Source organism: Mustelus asterias, chromosome 20 (genome assembly GCF_964213995.1).
Source record: "Mustelus asterias chromosome 20, sMusAst1.hap1.1, whole genome shotgun sequence".
Classification (NCBI taxonomy): domain Eukaryota; kingdom Metazoa; phylum Chordata; class Chondrichthyes; order Carcharhiniformes; family Triakidae; genus Mustelus; species Mustelus asterias.
The window spans coordinates 58,083,252-58,105,355 of NC_135820.1; the positions used below are offsets into that span (position 1 = coordinate 58,083,252).

The 22,104-nt window shown below is 39.7% G+C and overlaps 1 protein-coding gene across 1 annotated transcript in view; it reads left to right on the top strand.

Moving 5' to 3' along the window:
- The window catches only part of tm9sf4 (transmembrane 9 superfamily protein member 4), a 46,884-nt gene that overhangs the window by 5,049 nt on the left and 19,731 nt on the right, over positions 1-22,104 (top strand). Inside the window, exons 2-9 of the mRNA XM_078236623.1 lie at positions 6,721-6,834; positions 10,429-10,528; positions 11,404-11,572; positions 15,220-15,349; positions 16,668-16,791; positions 18,635-18,753; positions 19,175-19,286; positions 20,217-20,287. Coding sequence (XP_078092749.1) covers positions 6,721-6,834; positions 10,429-10,528; positions 11,404-11,572; positions 15,220-15,349; positions 16,668-16,791; positions 18,635-18,753; positions 19,175-19,286; positions 20,217-20,287 — 939 coding nt within the window. The remainder of the gene's footprint in view (positions 1-6,720; positions 6,835-10,428; positions 10,529-11,403; positions 11,573-15,219; positions 15,350-16,667; positions 16,792-18,634; positions 18,754-19,174; positions 19,287-20,216; positions 20,288-22,104) is intronic.

The following is a 22,104-nucleotide window of genomic DNA, read 5'->3' on the forward strand; positions in this document are numbered from 1 at the left end:
GAGTCCTTGGCTATGGCATATTTTTCTTCATGGTTGTTCTGAGATTTCAGGAGTTGAAACTCATGTAAAACTGCAATTGCTGGTGGCAATTTATTTTTAAAAACATAATCCGCCTTTTCCAAAATGTTGATGATTTTTGCAAGAGGTTCCTTTTGACGAAACTTTCTCTACCTTTTGCTGGATTTGCTGGAATAGAGATAGGGTTTTAACTTGGGAGAGAAGAGGAGGCCGCATGTTAATGCTTCATTGGCAGCTTTTCCAAACTGCACTTTTGGTAGCTTGTGTGCTATGTTAAATGAGATTTAAAAAAATGGTTACTCCAATCACACAACCTCTCTCCCCATAATGATTTCAGAAGGCATTTGCTTATCTGATACCTGGAAAGACTCTGGGTTTTTTTTTCATGGCCGATGTAATTAGATTCTGTAATGTCCCAGCCATCAACTCCAGAATATCCATCTTGATGAAATCAGAAAACACCTTTCCATTTAGTTATTGTCCAAGTTGGCTTTCTGTCTCTGCTTGAGAGGTAGCTTTATAATGCAAATATGAGATCCAATGCAGTTTTCAGTAAATCCTCAAGTTGTTCTTGATACCAACAAGTCTAAAATTTCATGAGCGTGCCTGGGCATGTGAATTGTAATTCATATTGGAACTTTACAGAAACTGGCCAACTTGCAATACCAGATATCACGTGACTTGTGGTAGCCATCTTTCATCAGTGTGGTTTTGAAAAGTATTTTTGAAACAATTCAATGTACATTTGATCAGCTGATGAAATTACAGATCGATATCACTTGTGCACAAATCAGATCATTGTGACAATTATTGTAAATTGTCATTTTAAAAGGCACGATTAATCAAGGCAATCAGCATGGACTTGTTATGAAAAAATTGTGTCTGACCAATGATTTTTCTTTTGAGAAAATAACGGAGAGTTGATGAGGGCAATGAATTTGATGTAGTCTGCAGGATTTTAGCAAGGTTTTTGAGAAGTAAAAGTCCATGGGATGCAAGAGAAAGTGACAAGTTGGATCTAAAATTGGCTCAGTGGACACATACTGATGGTAGGGTGTTTTTCTGACTAAGGTTGTTTCCAGTGGCATTGCTCAGGGCTCAATATTGTGTTATTTGCTTTTCATGGTATAAATCAATGACGCTGATGCCTGCGACCTGTGGTTTGCCTAAGCTAGGGTAGAGTAAAGGACCAAGGTAGCCAATGAGATTCAACTGAGGCTTTACCTGATACAATATTTTCAAAACCATCTCAGCCTAAGATGAAGCGTTAGATCAAGCTCGGGAGGGGGTGCAGTGCCTCATCCTGTCATTTTGGATCTTATTTGATCGAGCTCAAAATAGGATGCAAAGTCATGTCTTGGTAACTTGGATCTTGTTTGCCCCTCATGTGGGGACCATGATTGGACTTAATTTGAATGGCCTTTTTTGATTAGAAATAAAGTACCGAAAGGTACAAATTTTTTTTTTAATGGTTTATAGGTTCCTTGGCAATAGCTACATTGTAATGGGAGTGGGAGCTTGGAATGAGGTACTATAACTATCATGGGAGATTTTCATCTTAATAGAGATTGGGCAAATCAGATTGACAAGTGTAGCCTGGAGGATAAATTCGCAGAGTGTATATCATGGAAAGTTTCTCAGAACATTATGTTCTGGAACCAACCAAGAACAGGCTGTTTTAGAGCTGGTATTGTATAATGAGACTAAATTAATAAATTATCCCAAGAGTAAAGGATTATCTAGTTAAGAGTGATCATAACATAGAATTTCACTTTTAGTTTGAGGGTGAAGACTATCAGCTTCAATAAAAACAATTGTTACAATGTGAAGACAGTCGGCTAAAGTGGACTGGGAAATAAGTTAAAAGATAAGACAGTAGAGCTTACATTTAAGATGTTTCATAACTCAACAAGGATATATTCCACTGAGAAAGAAAGACTCTACAAGAAGGGTGGATGCATCATTTGTCGCTAAGACCAAAACTTACGGATGGTATCAAACTGAAAGAAAAATGCTGCTAAGGTTAGTGTTGGGCCAGAAGATTGGGAACATTTTAGAAATTAGCAAAAAAAAAGGCAAAATTGGTGTATGAGACAAAAAGTAGCAAATATAAGAACATGCAGTAAAAGCAGCAAGTATATGACAGCGCGCATTGGTCCCTTGGAGAGGGTGAGACTAGGGTGTCAATAGGAAGCAAGGAAATGGCAGAGACTTTGAACAAGCATTTTGTATCTGTCTTCACAGAAATAAACGTAAACCGTATCCCAAGAATATCAGGGGGCAAAACGGAGAGAGGAACGTGAACAATCACAATCAGTAGAGTAGAAGTACTAGGAAAAACCATTTGGAGTAAACACTGAAAGTCTGCTTGGTCCGACAGCCTGCATCCTCAGGCCTTAAAGGAAGTGGCAGCAGAAATGGTGGGTGCATTGGTTGTAGTCTTCCAAAATGCCCTAGATTTTGCAACAGTCCCAGTGGATTGGAAAACCACTACTCATGAAATGAGGGACATAGAAAGCAGGAAACTAAAGGTCAGTCATTGGAAAAATGCTAGAGTGGATGATAAATGAAAACATCTTGTTGGAGAAACAGGTGAATAAACTTAAAGTAAAGTAATTGCAACTCGGAAGATGGTCTGTGTTTGTTTAGTAAGGTCGTGGTTGGAACAAACAATCAGTGATCCCTCTTGGGACTTCGTGATGGAGACAGTGAACCTGCAGCTGCCTCAATTTGGGGCTTAAATTATTCACATGGTTTCCCAGAACAAGGGGAAGATTTGGGAGTTGGGGATAATTTGTTTAAATCTCTATCTGGGACATCCCAGGGCTGCCACTTTGCTGTGGGGATGGATTGCTGGGTCAGTTATTTTGCATTTTGGATTTTATCTGGGTGCTTTCTGACAGAAACATAAAGTTGAAGTCTGGGTGTGGAGCTATTTGAAGGAAGCAGAGAGCCAATCTGCCATGAACTGTGGGCCAGGAACAGAGGGCTATCAAAATCAGGGTGTTTCTGATTTTGAGTCACTGAGCAAGAATGCAGTGAGTTCCATGCTTGTGCTTGGAAGTCCACAAACATGAGAGTTGGAGGGTTTCCCTCGCCCTGTGCTAATGGAAGGATTTCAAGAAGTCTCATATCTCTGAGAATAGTGATAATACTGAGGAGAATCAAAGTGAATCCCTGAAAGCTGTGGCATATCTTGGTTTGGTCTCAGGAGAACTGAAGGAATTTTCAACATCCTGTAAGGAGCATAACTCTTGGGTGGAAATAAAAGTAGAATAGGATGTGGGCTGTTGGGATTTTCAGGTTTATGGTACAAGTGCTTATGAGATATAGAGTTAAGTTCGTATTTTTAACCTTTGTGCAGTAAATGTTTTTGTTTAAAATCTGAAATGGGGGGGGGGTATTCCTTTTAATTAATAACTGGTAGTTAGAATTTATTTTTGAAAGTTACTTGTCTCTACTGAGACGAAACCATGTGCGTTCCATGAACTCATCCTCCGCAGTATTGCAAATTTGGTTTGTCCAGATATATGAAGATTAAAGTCCCCTATGATTACTGTGTCAGTTGTATTATTGACATCCAAAACCCTTTTAGTAAATCACTTTTAAATAGGTTTTTCTTCAAATAGATGCCCATGGAATGTAATGCAGAATCTTTTTTAATCAAGTTGTTGCAATTCATTAACCTAATTTGCTTGTTAAGGTAGGAATGTTTTGCATCGGTTCTGGAATTCAGCTTTTGCTATTTTATGTTTAGTGAGAATTCAGTAGTTATATGAATATCTGAGTGTATCAAGGTGTTGGAACAGGATAATGGACATCTTTCAGCCACTTAATACCAGCACACTCAGATCCAGTATGGCATAGTTAGATGGTTAAATCCCTCTATTGTATCCCAACATCATACTTGAGCTCTAATCTCAGGTCACCCCTACAGCTTTTAATTTCCGATACCTACCAGTTAAGTGGCTGTTAGGAGCAGTTCTGTATCACGGACTAGTGCTCTCAGGGAATTGGATTCAAACTGTCATTCTACAAGAAACAAAAGATAACTTCATCCCATTAGTTTCAGTTGGATTTGGGTTCCAGAGGTGAAAGGCTAATCTAAAATACACTGCAGCAACAGTTCTCCAATTTCTATGATTTGCTGTTAAATAAGTTTTACATTATAATAAGAAAAGTGCAGAATTATTGGCAGATGTGGAATGGTGATATTGTTTGGAATATTCATATTTAGTTGTAGAATCAGATTGCATTAATGATCCTAATTATTAGAATGTGTCCAGCAGAGGTGGAACTATATTAGTTTTAAGACCTTCAAATGATTTGTAGAATTTTAACTGGGAACCTCCTGGTACAGTATTGCAATACTAGGCTTGTGCCACAAGAGCTCCTCGGTGAGGTATGTGAATAGTTAAGCTGTCTCTTGCTCAAGTAAACTGGTACTGCAGCATTGCAACTTGGGTGTCCAACATTTTTGTTTTGATGAATGTTTAGTTACATACAATAGGGTCCTCTGTGCCACCTCTGTTGCTTCTTGAGAACGAAGTTTCTTGCTAAATGCATCAGCACTAAACTAAACAGATGACCATGATGATACATTTTAAGGTGACTTGCATGTTATAATGTGGAGATGCCAGACTGAGTTAAGCAATCCCACAAGCACCAGATAAGATCAAAACTCTGTAGTCTGGCCGCACGCAACCAGTTACGAATGATAGTGGACAATTAAACAACTGACTGGAGGAAGAGGATCCAGCAACAGCTCCATGCTCAATGATGAGGGAGCCAGCATGTCAGTGCAGAGGACAAGACTGAAGCTTTTGTAACCATCTTCAACTAGAAATGTAAAATGGATGATTTATCTTGGTGGCCTCCTGAGGGCTCCACCATAGATGCCTTCAGTCAATTTGATTCAGCCCATGTGATATCAAGAAATAGCTGAAGACACTGGACACTACAAAGGCTATGGAGTCTGATAAGATCCCAGGTGTAGCACTGAAGAGTTGTGCTCTAGAGTTAGCTGTGCCCAGACAAGCTGTTCCAGTATAGCCACAACATTGGAATCACCCAACAATGTAGAAAATTGCCCAGTTATTTACTATGCACAGAAAAACAGCATAATTCTAACCTGGTCAATTACCACCCCATCAGTCTACTCTCAATCATCAAAAAAGTGATGGAAGGTGCTGTCAACAAAAATTTCTCAACAATAACCTGTTCAGTTATGCCCAGCTTGGGTACTGCCAGGACCACTTGGCTCCAGACCTCATTACAGCCTTGGTCCAATTGTGGATAAAAGAACTGAAATCCAGAGATTAGGGTGCTTGTCCTTGACCTCAAAGCAGCATGTGACCAGTATGGCATCGAGGAGTTCCAAGAAAATTGAAAATCAATTGGAATCAAAGATAAAACTCTTCACTGGTTGGAGTGATAGCTAGCACAAAGTGATTGTTGGAGGCCAACCAGCTTAACCCCAGGACAATGCTGCAGGATCCATGGGTTTTAGGCCCAGCCACCTTCAGCTGCTTCATCAATGATCTTCCCTCCAATACAGAAATGGGAATGTTTGCTGATGATTGTACATTGTTCATTATCATTTGCATCTCTCTGCAGCAAGACTGGACAAGGCTTGGGCTGATAAGTGACAAGTACAATTTAAGCCACATAAGTGCCAGACAGCTTTGACTGTAACACTACATTCTGTGTCCTCTCCTATCCTTTTCTATGAACAGTATGCTTTGTCTGTATAGTGCACAAGAAACAATACTTTTCACTTATACATGTGACAATAAATCAAATTAAAGCTTGACTGTGGAAACAAATTTTGATGAGCACCTTGTCAACACCAAGAGGAAAGCAATGCAGGTGAACATGGTAAAAGAGATGGATGGCAATCCTGTCGGAGAGAAAAGCAACACTACTACAAGGTAGGCATTCCTGGAAGAGAAAAGGCAGTGAATTAAACACTAAAATAAGCAAAATACTGCGGATGCTGGACTCTGAAATAGAGAAAATGCTGAAAAAAGCAAATCTTGCAGCATTTATAGATGAGAGAAAACGGACTTGATGTTTTGAATCTGTTTGACTCTTCAGCTGAACTGAAAGAGAGGGATGATGTGTTGGCTATTATATTGCAGCTGGGAGAGATTGCAGCAAAAATGTAGTAAACCTAAGAATGGGATAGATGATCCAGTGTGGGGAGGGAGGATTTTTACATTGAGACAGAAAATGTACATGATATTAAAACAGTGGTTCAGATGGAGGAGAAAGGTCACAGTCTAAAGTTGTTGAACTCAATGTTGAGTTTGTGAGAGCTGTAACGTACCTAATCGGAACATGAGATGCTGCTCCTCCAGCTTGCGATGAGCTTCACTGGAGCTTTGCAGCAGGCAATAAAAGGTTTATTTGCATTTCATCCTGCAACAAAGATAGTTTGCATATGGAGAAAGGAGCTGGTGGAAGCTGTGTTGAGAGGTCTAGGACAAAAATACATTTACACATTAAGATATTGTGATATTCGCCTTCTGCATCATTGCATTTTTATTAAAAGTCAGAATTTTCTTCAGGTAACATTGAATAATCAAACACATTTTGATATTCTTAAAACAAATTTTTATTTAGTGGTAATGTGTATTCTTCTAATCTAGTCAGATCCATATACCTGTAAATCCTAATCAGTTTTAACCTTTTATTTTTCAGGCAATATTAACCTGGCTATTGATGTTTCTCTTAGTATTGCGTACTTCATATTCTTTTTACGTACCAGGTGTGGCACCAATTGACTTTCATCAGAATCATCCTGTAGAAATTAAGGTAAGCATGTGTGCTATTTGTTATTCATTCTTGAAATGTGATGTCACCGGTAAGGTTGACAATTATTGCTCCACCCTAGTTGCTATAGGAGATGGGAAACTGCTAATCCACTGATCTAATAATTTACTCATTTAAATGGGAGAATGACAAGACCTCAATCCCTATGATTCGCTTAGTGCATCAAGCAAATTTTAGATTTAAGTTAATTCTGTTCGATGCTGTTGTAACAGCACCAGATGTTCCAAACTCAACGAGATCTCTGAATTAGTTAATAAGAAGCCCTGGCACTAATTGGCCCAGTAAGAAGTCTCACAACACCAGGTTAAAGTCCAACACGTTTATTTGGTAGCACAAGCCACAAGCTTTTGGAGCACTGCCCCTTCATCAGGTGAGTGGGAGCTGTGTTCACAAACAGGGCATATATAGACACAAACTCAATTTACAAGATAATGGTTGGAATGCGAGTCTTTACAGGTAATCAAGTCTTAACGGTACAGACAATGTGAGTGGAGAGAGGGTTAAACACAGGTTAAAGAGATGTATATTGTCTCCAGCCAGGACAGTTGGTGAGACTTTGCAAGCCCAGGCAAGTCATGGGGGTTACAGATAGTGTGACATGAACCCAAGATCCCGGTTGAGGCCATCCTCATGTGTACAGAACTTGGCTATCAATTTCGACTCAGCGATTCTGCACTCCTCTTCACAGTGGATGTCTCGGCACTCTACACCAGCATCCCCCACGACGATGGCATTGCTGCAACTGCCTCAGCACTCAATGCCGACAACTGCCAATCTGCAGATGCAATTTTACAACTCATCCGCTTCATCCTGGACCACAACATCTTCACCTTCAACAACCAGTTCTTCATCCAGACACACGGAACAGCCATGGGGACCAAATTCACACTTCAATGTGCCAACATTTTCATGCACAGGTTTGAACAAGACCTCTTCACCGCACAGGACCTTCAACCGATGCTATACACTAGATACATCGATGACATTTTCTTCCTTTGGACTCATGGTGAACAATCACTGAAACAACTTTATGGTGACATCAACAAGTTCCATCCCATCATCAGACCCACCATTGACTACTCTCCGGAATCAGTTGCATTCTTGGACACACGCATCGCAATCAAGGACGGTCACCTCAGCACTTCACTGTACCACAAGCCCACGGATAACCTCACGATGCTCCATTTCTCCAGCTTTCACTCTAAACTCGTTAAAGAAGCCATCCCCTACGGACAAGCCCTCCATATACACAGGATCTGCTCAGATGAGGAGGATCACAACAGACACCTCCAGACACTGAAAGATGCCCTCATAAGAACAGGATGTGGCGCTCGACTCATCGATCAACAGTTCCGACACACCACAGCGAAAAACTGCATTGACTTCCTCAGAAGACAAACACGGGACACAACGGACAGAGTACCCTTCGTCGTCCAGTACTTCCCCGGAGCGCAGAAGCTACAACATCACCTCCGGAGCCTTCAGCATGTCATCGATGAAGCCAAACATTTTGCCAAGGCCATCCCCACACCCCCACTTCTTGCCTTCAAACAACTGCACAACTTCAAACAGACCATTGTCCGCAGCAAACTACCCAGCCTTCAGGAGAACAGTGACCATGACACCACACAACCCTGCCACAGCAACCTCTGCAAGACGTGCCGGATCATCGACATGGATGCCATCATCTCACGTGAGAACACAATCCACCAGGTACACGGTACATACTCTTGCAATTCGGCCTACGTTATCTACCTGATACGCTGCAGGAAAGGATGTCCCAAGGCATGGTACATTGGGGAGACCATGCAGGCGCCATGACAATGGATGAATGAACACCGCTCGACAATCACCAGGCAGGAGTGTTCTCTCCCTGTTGGGGAACACTTCAGCAGTCACGGACATTCAGCCTCTGATGTTCGGGTAAGCGTTCTCCAAGGCGGCCTTCACGACAATGCAGAATCGCTGAGCAGAAACCGATAGCCAAGTTCCGCACACATGAGGACAGTCTCAACCGGGATCTTGGGTTCATGTCACACTATCTGTAACCCCCACGACTTGCCTGGGCTTGCAAAATCTCACTAACTGCCCTGGCTGGAGACAACACACATCTCTTTAACCTGTGCTTAACCCTCTCTCCACTCACATTGTCTGTACCTTTAAGACTTGATTACCTGTAAAGACTCGCATTCCAACCATTATCTTGTAAATTGAGCTTGTGTCTATATATGCCCTGTTTGCGAACACAGCTCCCACTCCTAAAGGGGCAGTGCTCTGAAAGCTTGTGGCTTGTGCTACCAAATAAATGTGTTGGACTTTAACCTGGTGTTGTGAGACTTCTTACTGTGCTTACCCCAGTCCAACGCTGGCGTCTCCACGTCATGACTAATTGGCCCATGCAGCTTCTACACATAAGAAAACTCTCAAAAAATGTCAAACAGTTGAACCTCACCATTCTGTTGCTGGCTGAAATAGCCTCACCGTGCGACTTCTTTTTTAAAAAAGTATGATATGTAGAATGTTTCCAACTTTCTATTGGTCTGCATATATCAAGCAAGGATGTCTGATCAAGCAATGTCAAATTTGACACCAATGGTTGACTCCAAAAACTGATGTGACATTGAGATTTATAAATACAGAGTAACATTTTCAATTTAGTATGCAGTATTCATTGCTCATGAATGTGACCTTCTCTGCAATGGGGAGATCAAGGGTAATTGCCTTGCTTGACATCTCATTATTGCATAATGAAACTCAATAAAAACTTGAGTAACAATTCATTTTTCGATTGGGCACCTTGTTGTAGCCTTTGAGACTCAACATTGAATCCAGCAATTTCAAATCATAACCACTACTCCCCTCTCCAAAGGTAGGGGAGTCTAAAACTAGAGGGCATAGGTTTAAGGTGAGAGGGGAGAGATACAAAAGTGTCCAGAGGGGCAATTTTTTCACAGAGGGTGGTGAGTGTCTGGAACACAAGCTGCCAGAGGTAGTAGTAGAGGCGGGTGCAATCTTTTAAAAAGCATTTAGATAGTTACATGGGTACGATGGGTATAGAGGGATATGGGCCAAATGCGGGCAATTGAGATTAGCTTAGGGGTTTAAAAAAAAAGGGCGGCATGAACAAGTTGGGCCAAAGGGCCTGTTTCCATGCTGTAAACCTCTATGACTCCTATTTTCCGGACAGCAGCTATTGGTAATGAATCTTGCCATTTGTATTGTTACATTTCAATCCCCTGACGCCTTGCATCATCAACCCTTTGTCATTCGATCATTCTTGCCGCCAGACCTTCCTTTCTGTTCATGACTTCTTTACTCCCTTTCCCTTTGCTTGTTTAAAACATGTTGTATCTCTAATTTTTCTCTCCACAGATGCTGCCTAACCTGAATATTTCCAACATTGTCCTTTTTATCTCATTAACACTGTTTGTTAACTGGACCAAAAGTATATGGATCAACTTGGTAGAAGTCATCTAATCTATATATGTTCTATCTAATGAAGCACAGCATGTGATTATTTCATCAAAATAAATGCATTTGTATAAAATGCCAATTTAAAAAATCTTCATGTTTCAGGCTGTGAAATTGACTAGCTCACGGACACAGCTCCCATATGAATATTATTCCCTCCCTTTTTGTCGCCCAGAAAAAATTGAATACAAGGCAGAAAATCTTGGTGAGTTTATTACAAATTTTAAAATATTTTGTGGTATAAACAGCAATCGAAGTATGTTACTTCACCTTGGCAGTATCTTCCATCAGTGGCCCGAGGTCAGGGGTTGAGGGAATGGGCAATGTATTAAATACAGAGGCAGAATTAAGAAAATGATTGCAGAGATTTGCAAGTCTTTTCATAATTTTGCGATACATATTTTAATTTCAGTTCGATTTCCGGTGGACAATAAATGCCGACTTGAAATTGCAGCTGGATCATGAATGAAGACGCATGTAGTTTAGTTACGTGGGGATGCTGTTGAATTGTGGAAGATGCAGTTTGTTAATGTATCAGGGTGAACTTCTCTAAATAAGTTATGACTCTGAAATTGAGGCAATATTAAGTATGCCTGACTTTGTTGTGCTGTTCCTAATCCGAGGGCACCTTTCATTGATATTTGCAGAGGTTAGAGAAAAATTATATTGGCATTTTAATGATGTTAGTTACACGGTCGCTCGTTGGTTATCGCTTGTAATGCCAGTTCAATTGTAAGCAAAGCTTGCGTTTCTTCATGATTTGTATCATTAGTGCACTAATTGCTGATTGCTTAGTCAGCATGACAATGTCATGGATTTTGAATCTGATAGGGCATTTAAGAGCTGAAACCTATGTTGCAACTCAGGAAATTTAATTACCAGTTCACTGTTCATACTTCAAATGTAGGACTAGAACTAAATTTGTTACACCACAGCAGTGCTGGAAGGATCTGTTACAACTGTTTTATTTGATTCCTGTAAATATGTCATCAATAATCTTACACAACCAAAAATAATGGCGTAGATGGGTGGAATGCAAAATAAACTAATAACTTTTGCATTTGTTCTTGTATTTTACAGGTGAGGTGCTGAGAGGTGATCGGATTGTGAATACACCATACAACTTGCATATGAATGTTGAAAAGAAATGTGAAGTACTCTGTGACAAGCCAAACAAACCTGTCAGGTTTAAAGTAGCAGAAAGCAAACTGGTCGTAGAAAGGATTCGAGAAGAATATTATGTTCATTTGTAAGTGTAACTGTTATTGCTGTTTATAACACAGTTGAATAGCTTGCTTAAAACTTTTTTTATACCATACTTTTTCCATCAAGGAATCTTGGCTTGAGTTTATCATAGACTCTGTTGGTAGACTATTACTTTACCATGGGGCACCACAGCTGAGCCTGTTCCTATAGGCCTTACCCTGGAGCACCATAGCTGAGCTTGTTCCTATTGGCCTATGCATGCATATAGATTCATGTTGCTGACTAGCATGCAGGACCTTGAGGTTAATTTTCCTTCCCTAGCATGAATGTACAATACAATGATGGCATCTACGGTTAAGATTAGCTAACTCAGCATAACCAGGATTTGAACTTGGCATCTTCAGACCTGTATGACTACTGTTGCTCAACAGCTAATTAATAACATTTTCGTTTTTTTGGGTTTCGATGTCTAAGTACTGGAACAAGCATAGAGAGGTTGATGCTTACTTTGTAGTACAGAACACACTTTGCTGTCATCTTTACTATCAGGAAGGTGAAAACTATTTATTGCTGTAATCTCTCCATAATGCGAAGTCTGGAGAAAGCCATTGTGACATGCATAGTTTCCTGCTTGCTGTTAAAACAGGGTGGAACGAAAATGTTGTGCACTTGAGTTAAGGTCTATAAATGGATATGGACTGTTTGCATGATCTTGCTTTGCATTTTATACTGGCTGTTTTAATTGGGCAACTTCACAGTGTCGGCCTGAGCACTCCGATCATCTTAAAGGAAGAAATAGGAGAAATTTAGGGAGGGAATTCCAGAGCTTTAACATCTTGGCACAGATGCCAGCGGTGAAGCAACTAACATCGAGGGTGCTCAAGAGGCCAGAATTAGAGGACCTCAGAGAGGGTTGTGGGGCTGGAGGAGACAACAAAGCTGGAGAGGAATGAGGCCATGGAGGAATTTGAAAGCAAGCGTGAGAATTTCTGAATTAAGGTTCTGCTTAACCGGGAGTCAAGGTATGTTAGCAAGGGCAGGGGTGATGGTTGCACAGGACTTTTGGTGCAAGTTAAAACACGGATGGCGGAGTTTTAGTTTAAATAAGGAGGTTAGAACATGTGAGGCCAATCAGGAGTTGGAGTTGCCAGTACTTAATTTATAGAGGGAATCCTCGTTATCTCATTTTTTGGCATGGTAAACCAGAGTGACCAGGAACATAAATAATTGGTCAGTATTGGAGAGGGCAGCAGGGAACTGGAGTCATAACTAACTCTGCCTTTCATTGAAATGTCTTGTCAATGGACCAGGGACTGGAAACAGCAATTAAATGATTCAGTTCCTAGTTTTAGAAACATAGAAACAGGAGTAGGCCACTCAGCCCTTCCACCATTCATATTGATCATGGCTGATCATCAGATTCGATATTCTGATCCCCCCATCCCCCTATATCCCTTTAGCCCTGTAGAACTATATCTAATTTCTTTGTGAAATCAGACAACGTTTTGGCCTCAACTACATTCTGTGATAGTGAATTCCACACATTCACCACTCTCTAGATGAAGAAATTTCTCCTCACCTCAGTTCTAAAAGGTTTATCCCTTATCCTCAAATTATGACCCCTAGTTCTGGACTCCCCCACCATTTGGAATGTTCTTTCTGAATCTACCCTGTCTAACCCTGTTAGAATTTTATAAATTTTCATGAGATCCCCTCTCTTTTAAACTCCAGTGAATATAATCCTAACCGACTTAGATTCCCACAGCTTTTCTTTTTAATAAAAACACACACATACAAACTAAAACAGATAATTGGAGATTTCCTGGTGCAATTTGACATTTTTTTTCAAATTGAACATCTTTACCATCACAGTTCATACTGTAGATTTCCAATGCATTGCACTCTTCATATTGGCACTCTGTAATGAAGAATAATCGTTTTCCACCTCCCCACTTTACTACCATTAGGATAGTTCAGTGAGAAACTAAGAAGTGAGAAATGTTGATGGCTGCAGCTAAATAATTTAAGTCTGAGAACTGTTACTAATTGTTGTACCTGCTCTATGGACAAATTTGTCTTAACGTGTCAACCATTATTCATGGTTCTTGGACAATTCTTGATGAGGTGCTTACCCCACCATTTGTAATTCATTTACAGATGCTTCCTCTACAAAACCAAGTACAATTCTGCTTTTAGATTCACTTTGTAAATTAAAAATAGGTGTATACTTTTATAGCATTATTTGTGACTTCATGATGTCCCAAAGTGCTTTACAGCCAATGAAGTACTTTTGAAGAGTAATCACTGTTGTAAAACGTAAAGTCAAAGTTTATTTATTAGTGTCACAAGTAGGCTCACATTAACACTGCAATGATGTTACTGTGAAAATCCCCTAGTCACCACACTCTGGCGCCTGTTCGGGTACACTGAGGTACAATTTAGCATAGCCAATCCACCTAACCTGCACATCTTTGGACTGTGGAGGAAACCGGAGCACCCAGAGGAAACCCACGCAGACATGTGGAGAATGTGCAAACTCCACAGAAACAGTGACCCAAGCCGGGAATTGAACCCTGGCGCTGTGATGTAGCAGTACTAACCACTGTGCCGCCATGCCGCATAACAGCACCAATGTGGGCACAGCAGGAGCCCACAAACAGCTTTGTGATACTAACCAGATAATCTGTTTTAGTCTTGTTGATTGAGAATAGATATTGATCAGGCCAGTCACTTCTTTGGTAGCAAAACTGTAATTGACAATTGCAAAGGTATATAGAATGAATAATTAATTATTGGGTGATTTGTATCTGATTGCGGATCTTTTTCTTTAAGATTTATAAGATCTGCGAAGATAAAAACAACTGGATTTAATATGCCTTTTGTCTTTGATAAATATGAACAAAATATCTCTGTAGCCTGCTAGTAAATGTTTAATGTGACCTCAGAGAGCTTAGAACGAGGCATCTCTTTCTATCAGCGCTACCAGAAACCTGTTTACACCTGCTCAGTTCCTAAAAGTACTTAGTACCCATTGAAAAATAATCTGGACATGGGCATGAAGTTGGCAGGCTTATGGAGAGGCATAGGAAAGCTGGTATGAAAAACAGGGGGAAAACACACACTTATTCTCTAGCTACTGCTCTACCAAGATTGCAGGTTAATGCATTGGCAAGATAGAGTGAAGAGCTTTATACACGATAGACTGTGTATGGTCAAGGAGTATTTGAAGTTGAGGCTTCAGGATAAATTCATCGGCCCCAAGCTCCCAGCAGGATCTGCGCTTGAAGGGAGCAAAATTTGGACAGACAGCGATACGCTTGTCACAATCCAGCAACAATTCACTGGAATGGGAGTAGGAATTGGGTCCATAGTTAAGAAAACTTCAGGAAATTCAAGCCTTTGTCACTGGAACGGAGAAGACCAATGGGGCACGGTTCTCAAAACTAGGAAATGCTTTGAACAGATCAAAGGGCTGCTAAGTCAGACATTTTTGCAGGTGTAATTAGAACATGGAATGCTCTGCCATATGCAGCTACTGAGGTTGTAATTTTGCACGATATTTTGAATGTGACTTCATGATGTCCCAAACTGCTTTACAGCCAGTGAAGTACTTTTGAACAGTAAACACTGTTGTAATGTGGAAATGTCTTTTTCTCTCTTCCTTTTGTGAATGGTAACTGTCTGCTATAGAATTGCAGATAACCTGCCTGTCGCGACACGCTTAGAATTTTACCCAAACCACGAAGACAATGACAAAAAGAAAGAAAAGGAAGTACAGTTTGAGCATGGCTACAGACTTGGATTTATTGACAACAACAAGGTAATACTAACCGGACAAACTTGCAGGGCAAGTAATTTAACTGCACAAATAACATGAAATGTATGTACAGAAATTAAATTAGACATGTAGCCCATTAAACAAAGAATTAAACTGTTATAATAATCTCTATGATTTGACCAGCAGTAAGATTTCTCAACATGGATAATTCCTGATAGAATCCAATATGAGAGAAAAAGTGCTATGTTTCTGACACTGCCTGCTAGTGAATTCTCTGGTTGATGTCCGTTGAATGGCTTTTACCGATCGTTAAAAGCATGACAAATAAACTTAAAATACTAAATAATTACCGATATGTTAGAAGATGCTTTGTTCTAGAAGTGCTCCTATAATTGCCTTTTCAGAAAATCTTCCATTGTATTTAAATATATTAAAAATTGCATTAGAAACTTCAAAGTATTTCACTTATGAATTCCTCATAAATGCTGGTAACCAATGAAGAGAATTTTGTGGTGATTTAAATGTAGAAATTAATGATTTTATCATGAATATTTAAATGCTAGTCTCATGTTTCATTATTCAGCATTTAGCATGAATATGTTATTTCTGTTAACATAGTAATGAGGAATGTTACACAATGTTTAAATGATCACACAATAGCATCGCTCACTGTTTTCCACATCAGGTACTTACAAAGTAAAAATTAATTATGCCAATTGCATCGCAGTAACAATGTGTTACTCTCATCTAAATTTCTCATTTTTGTGATACAAAATGTGAGCTTTCATGCTCACCAAGTTCAGTTTTTAGACTTAATTCAGAATAGAAACTGTCGTGTAGAAACTAAATTTTGTAATTCCAATTCTATTCCCACACCTAGTGGCGTACAAAGGCAGACTTTCATCTGTCTCCATTGCTAGTAATTTCCGTAACAGGTTGTTAGTCTGTCGCCAGGGGCTTAGAGTTTGAGGAGTGCTACTCCACATCAAGCGTGGCTGACCAGGAGTGTTTCCTGCTCTTACCACTAGTCGTTGGCATGGTGGGAGGATTTTCATGTGGAAACTCTCAACCTGTTTGGCCGCATTATGAACGCCCCTTCCTTGACCAACAATCCCTGAGGTGGGGCTCAAACCCAGAGCTTCTGGCTGAGAGGTAGGGGTGCCACACTATACCACAAGACCTAAACTTTATAATTACCAGAATAGTGAGCCTCTTTGCAGTTATCTGTTTTTGTGTGCGTTAATGTGCGTGAGAGCACATGGGTGTAGGCATAGTGGGAGAATAGGCAAAACTAATATTGTATCTCAAGCTCTCACTTCTCATGCATATATGGCCAAGTTAACACAATCTTATTTTTCAGTTCTACCTCCACAACCATCTCTCCTTCATTATCTATTATCACAAGGAAGAGATAGAGAAAGACCAGGAACCTACATACAGAGTCGTGCGCTTTGAAGTTGTACCACAAAGTGTTAAGTATGAAGGTAATATAATTTCTGGATATAATTTGAGCACAGTTGCATGTGGTAATAGATAAACTACTACAAAGATGGAGAAGTAAATGCAAAACATACAAGTGAACAACTTGCATTAATAGCACTGCTCTGGTTTGTGCTTGCCACGCTTAGGAATAGAACTGTGCCTTGAAAAATCTTGAGAATCTTTTGTTAACCTCTACACAGCAGTAAAAAATTGGCCCTATGTTGTACTTAAGTAGAATGCAGCAAACAATAATGGAAAAAAAAGTTCATGTTTCTGGTTCTATGCTTATGTGGATTTGCTGTATTATTAATAGTTCTTTGTTGAGACTGATTTTAAATGCTGCAGCCGATTTGGGTTAGCTGTTTTTTTTGGATGTGATCAGGGGTATTTTGAGATCTTAGTTTGCTCGTAATTTCAGGTAGAGCTGGCGTCTTGAACTGGTCGGCACATTTGTTCCAAAAGAGAAGGAGGGAGAGAGAAAACAACCTTCAACCTGTTTCCTCTGCTGAAGATTTTCTTGATGTGGAGATTTTCTTGACACTGCCTGTCTCACTTGCAATCTCTGTCTAGTGGTAGGCAGCCGTGCCTACTTCACCCATTGTAAATTTCCAAGATATATTAGGTTTGTCTGTCTATGACAGCATTGTTGGAATAGCCAGTACTTTGCATTTTTAATCTCTCTTTCTTAGACACTTACTTTGGCTTTGATGGGTGCCTGGATATTAGGAAACGTCTCTCTCTACACACCCCTGATGGTCATTTGTTTGTTTCTCACCGTCACCTTGGAATGTGGCCACACATTTTTAAGTAGTTTGCTCGTCTCAGTTCAAGTTGCAAAAGTTCCAGTCAGCTGAAAGTTGAAAAAAATCATGTTTTTGAAAACAAAAGGGGCAGAATGTAGAAACATGTCTCCTTGGTGTCTGGGTAAAGATCATCATGTCTCCCTGGTGTCTGGGTAAAGAACATAATGGAACTGGTGAAAAAACTTCTGAAAGGGTTCAAGATCAGTCCAAGGTTGTAGCTGGAACAGTGATATAGATGCTTGTTTGATGTATTGCAGAAGAAAATTAATGAATTAAGACACTGAATTGAAAAAGATCTTGGGGTGGCATTTCCTGAATACCTCTAAATTAAATTGATACTTCAGTGCAATCATTAGCAAGTATGGCATTATTGAGGGTGCTGCCCTTTGGATAACAGGACATCCCAAGACCCCAGCTGCTACTCAAGTGGATGTTAAAGATCCATTGCATTATTTCAAAAATAGGAAATTCTGTGTCCTGGCCAATATCATGATCCTGATCACAGCCATCAAAAAATACAGATTAATTGCTGTTGTTGCATCCTACTGTGGGTAATAATAGCTCCTGTATTAATATATATTAAGGAACAACTCCTGCAACTTTGATTTTCTTTTTGTTCCTTCGGATTATACTTATTTGTATAGTGCTCAGTTTGACTAAGGTCTGTCTTCCTTTCCTCATTCCCAAGGTGTAAGTTTTAGGTTAGGTAATAGTATTAGAAAGGTAAATTCTACCCTTTTTACAAAAAGATACACAAACACTTATTAAGAGACGAAATCTGAAGGAAAAGTTAAGGTAGTAAACATAGGCACACTGTTTGCATGTCTGTTTGTTCACTGAATTTGAGTGAGTGGTAAATTAAAGATGGCTTCTTAACTTATTCTACTAACAAAATCAGTCAAGTTAGCATTTTTTTTGTGCTATATAAATATTTGCTTCATTGCATGAGGGAGTATTCCAAAAATTGTTAGAGCCCAGTAAATATTGGGCTGCAGTAAAACTATAATCGTTGAATTATTATCATTTTAACTTTTCATCCCAGATCTAAAGACTGATGAGCAAGGAAATTGTATCCTGCCCGAGGCTGCAGGCTCTCTTCCCCAGGAGATTGATCCCAACAAAGAAAATGATGTGCTCTTTACTTACTCTGTCCGTTGGGAGGTAAGCACTATGTCAGAAATCACGAGTTAATTCCAGAGCATATGTGTTTATTGACTATGCTAATTTAAACTCAAATATTGCACTTCTGGAGATTATGTGGAGAGAAAATTTGAATCATTGTGCATTTTGAAGGACGTGAACTACAAAGCTACACACTAATAGTCCATCATTTTCTTTGTATTGTGCAATAGGAAGTAACATCTGCTTTTGTTTGTGCATATGAGCACCCAGTATGTCAAGATGACCTGAAAGTTTTTACTGCTACTTTGGCCTCAGGTTATGGTAGAACTTTGTTCGTACCATATAATTAAACTTTACTAGAATATGAAACTATTCAGTGTCAAGTTAATATCAAATCATTTATGGAGAATATGTATAAAGTAAAATATTGTGAATAATTGTGTGTGCTTTGTATTTCTAGGCAAGTCTTATTAAATGGGCATCACGCTGGGACACCTACTTAACCATGAGTGATGTACAGATTCATTGGTTCTCAATTGTGAATTCGGTGGTTGTAGTTTTCTTTCTCTCTGGTGAGTTGATTATTGCTGCATTTTTTTTAGTCGAAGAATTTCATAATTGTTTAGGATTATGAAAGAGTTTGATAAGGTAAATGTAGTGATGATGTGTCCACTTGTGCAGGAGATCAAAACTAGAGTCTGTAAATACAAGATAGTTATTAATAAATTCAATAGATAATAGGAGAAATGACATTATGTAAAGACTAGTTAGAATGTGGAACTCGTTAGTACAAGGAAATTGAGGTGACTAGCGCAGATGTATTTAAAGCGATGTAGAGATCCTAAGTTGTCTAGGAAAGGGGGAGGAAGGGCAGTAATGATTAAAGAGAGCATTTCCCAGTGGAGTCCGGGACAGAATCTACCTGCCTAGAAACAAGAAAGGTGCAATTTCATTGCACAGGGTAGTCTGTAGGCCACCAACTAGTGGGAAAGATTTAGAGGAAAAAAATTGCAAGGAAATTAGAGAGGCACAATAATTATATAGTTACAACAGGGGACTTTAATTATTCGACTACTGACTAGGACAATAGTAGTACGAAGGGCAAGAGTACGTTAGGACAATTTTATGCAGCAGTATGTTTCCAGTCTAATGAGAGAGGCACTGCCAGACCTGGTCTCAGTAAAGTAACAGTATCCTCAATCCTTGACATCAACATGAAATATTAATTATTCATCAACGTGAAATTAATTATTTTCCCTCCATCCTGTTCTGAAATGCTGTCTGTGCCTTGAATGGGGTCTTACTTAAAGGAATGTTCAGGAACACAAGTCTAACAGTTAATCGTTTGTCATTTTTCACACACTCTTGAGGGAAAAAAATTTTTCACCTCTTGCTGGTGCCTTGAGATGATGACTGAGTTAAAATTAGAGCCCATTCTCCAAAATGTTAACATTCACCTTTCATCTTTGAAAACCTAATTTTTATTTTTTTTCCTCTCTCAGGGATCCTTAGTATGATAATCATTCGAACTCTCAGGAAGGACATTGCGAACTATAACAGAGAAGATGACATTGTATGTATTTTCGACCAGTGGATTGAAGTGACTTGGGAATAAGGAGGGTATTTAACCCTTGAGCTGCGGGTAGTTTGAGGGAAATTCCTGTGTTCCTGGAAAACATTGTTGTACTCTTGGGGTGGTGGGGGGAGGAAACTCGGCTAATTTATCCATCTATCCAAGTTTGCCATGATACACTGCATCTCTGTAACAAAGAAGTATCTTAAGGCTCGGAAAGCATTCAAATTGGCTAACTTTTCTTAAATCGATGATAAAACACAACTGAGTACTTCAATCCTCTGCTACAATTGTTACAAGTGATTTCAGCATCCACATTGTTCTTCAAACTCTTTTATATACTCTTGCAAGTTAACACCATAATACCTACATTACGGTATACAACAGGTTTAGAAGCAAAAAACAAAACCAAGCAATTTATTCATCTGTCCCATTTTCTCGGAACTAAAATAACTTTCTGCCTTGCTCTTTTTCTCGTTTTAAGCTCTCATTATTTATTTGGGTCTGCAGTCATGATATTTTTGGATCATCTTCCAAATATAACCAGATTGCGCATCAATGCCTTCGAAAACCCTATATGTTCCATTACTTTGGGCATGTGCTGTATACTTGTTGAGTTTTAATTTGGTTCAATGTTCCCTCTACTTTTCCTTTGTTGTGTGTGGTATATTATTACACTGCAGTATAGTGATAGCTGCCCTCCTATATAGGTCAGAGATAATGGACTATGTACAGCAGATACCTCAAAATCCTAGAGAAATATCAGCACTGCCCCCACAAGATCCTACAAATCCATTGACAAGATAGGCACACCAGTGCCAGTATTCTCGCTCAGGCTGACGTCCCCAACATCGAAGCATTGATCACATTCGATCAGCTCTACTGGGCGGGCCACATTGTCCACATGCCTGACAAGAGGCTCCTGAAACAAACACTCTACTCTGAGCTTCAACGCAGCAGATGAGCTCAAGAGGCAGAGGAAATGCTTCAAGGACGCCTTCAGAACCTCCTTGAAAAAGTGCAACATCCCCACCAACACCTGGGAATCCCTGGCCTGAAGTGGAGGAAAATTATCCAGGAAGCAGCTGAACAACTCTAGCTTCCTCAACGAGAAGAAGCTGAAGTTAAGCGTCGACAGCGAAAGGAGCACGTGGCACCCTGAACACCCCACTGATCTGCTTCTCTAACAACCATCTGCCCCAGCTGTGACAAAGACTGTAGATCACACATTGGACTCCCCAACCACCTGACAACTCATTTTAGTGTGGCTTCAAGTCATCCTTGACTTTGCGGGACTGCCTAACAAAAAGAGAGAAGTTTATTATTCTGCCTGTTGCATTCTAAGTTGCTGTGTACCTGTGCAGTTTAGAAGGAACACAGATAGGGTTCACTGTAATCTACCCTTCTTTGATAGCTTTGCATTCTGTGATTTGTTTATGCTGTAATTTATTTAAAAGATAGTAGAAATGATGAAGTTCATTGATTCTTTTTCCTGGAGAACCATTTTAAATTCCATTTTAGAACAGATCGTTAATGATAGTGGCCAACAATATCAAAATGACCATCTAGCAATTTGAATAATCATCCATAATTATTTAAGGTTTACTCACCGGCTAAATGCAGCTAATGAGAGATAACTACAAGATGTTTATGAAATAAAACCACTAATACTAACTATTGTGCCACAAAGAATTGCCCTTCCAGCTCTCGAACTATTCTTGAGAAATGCCTCAGGAGTTCAACTTGTTTTACTCATGCAATATTAAGTCCAATCTACTAAATCAAAGAATGGTTCAAATTTTAGAGGGATGGGGAGA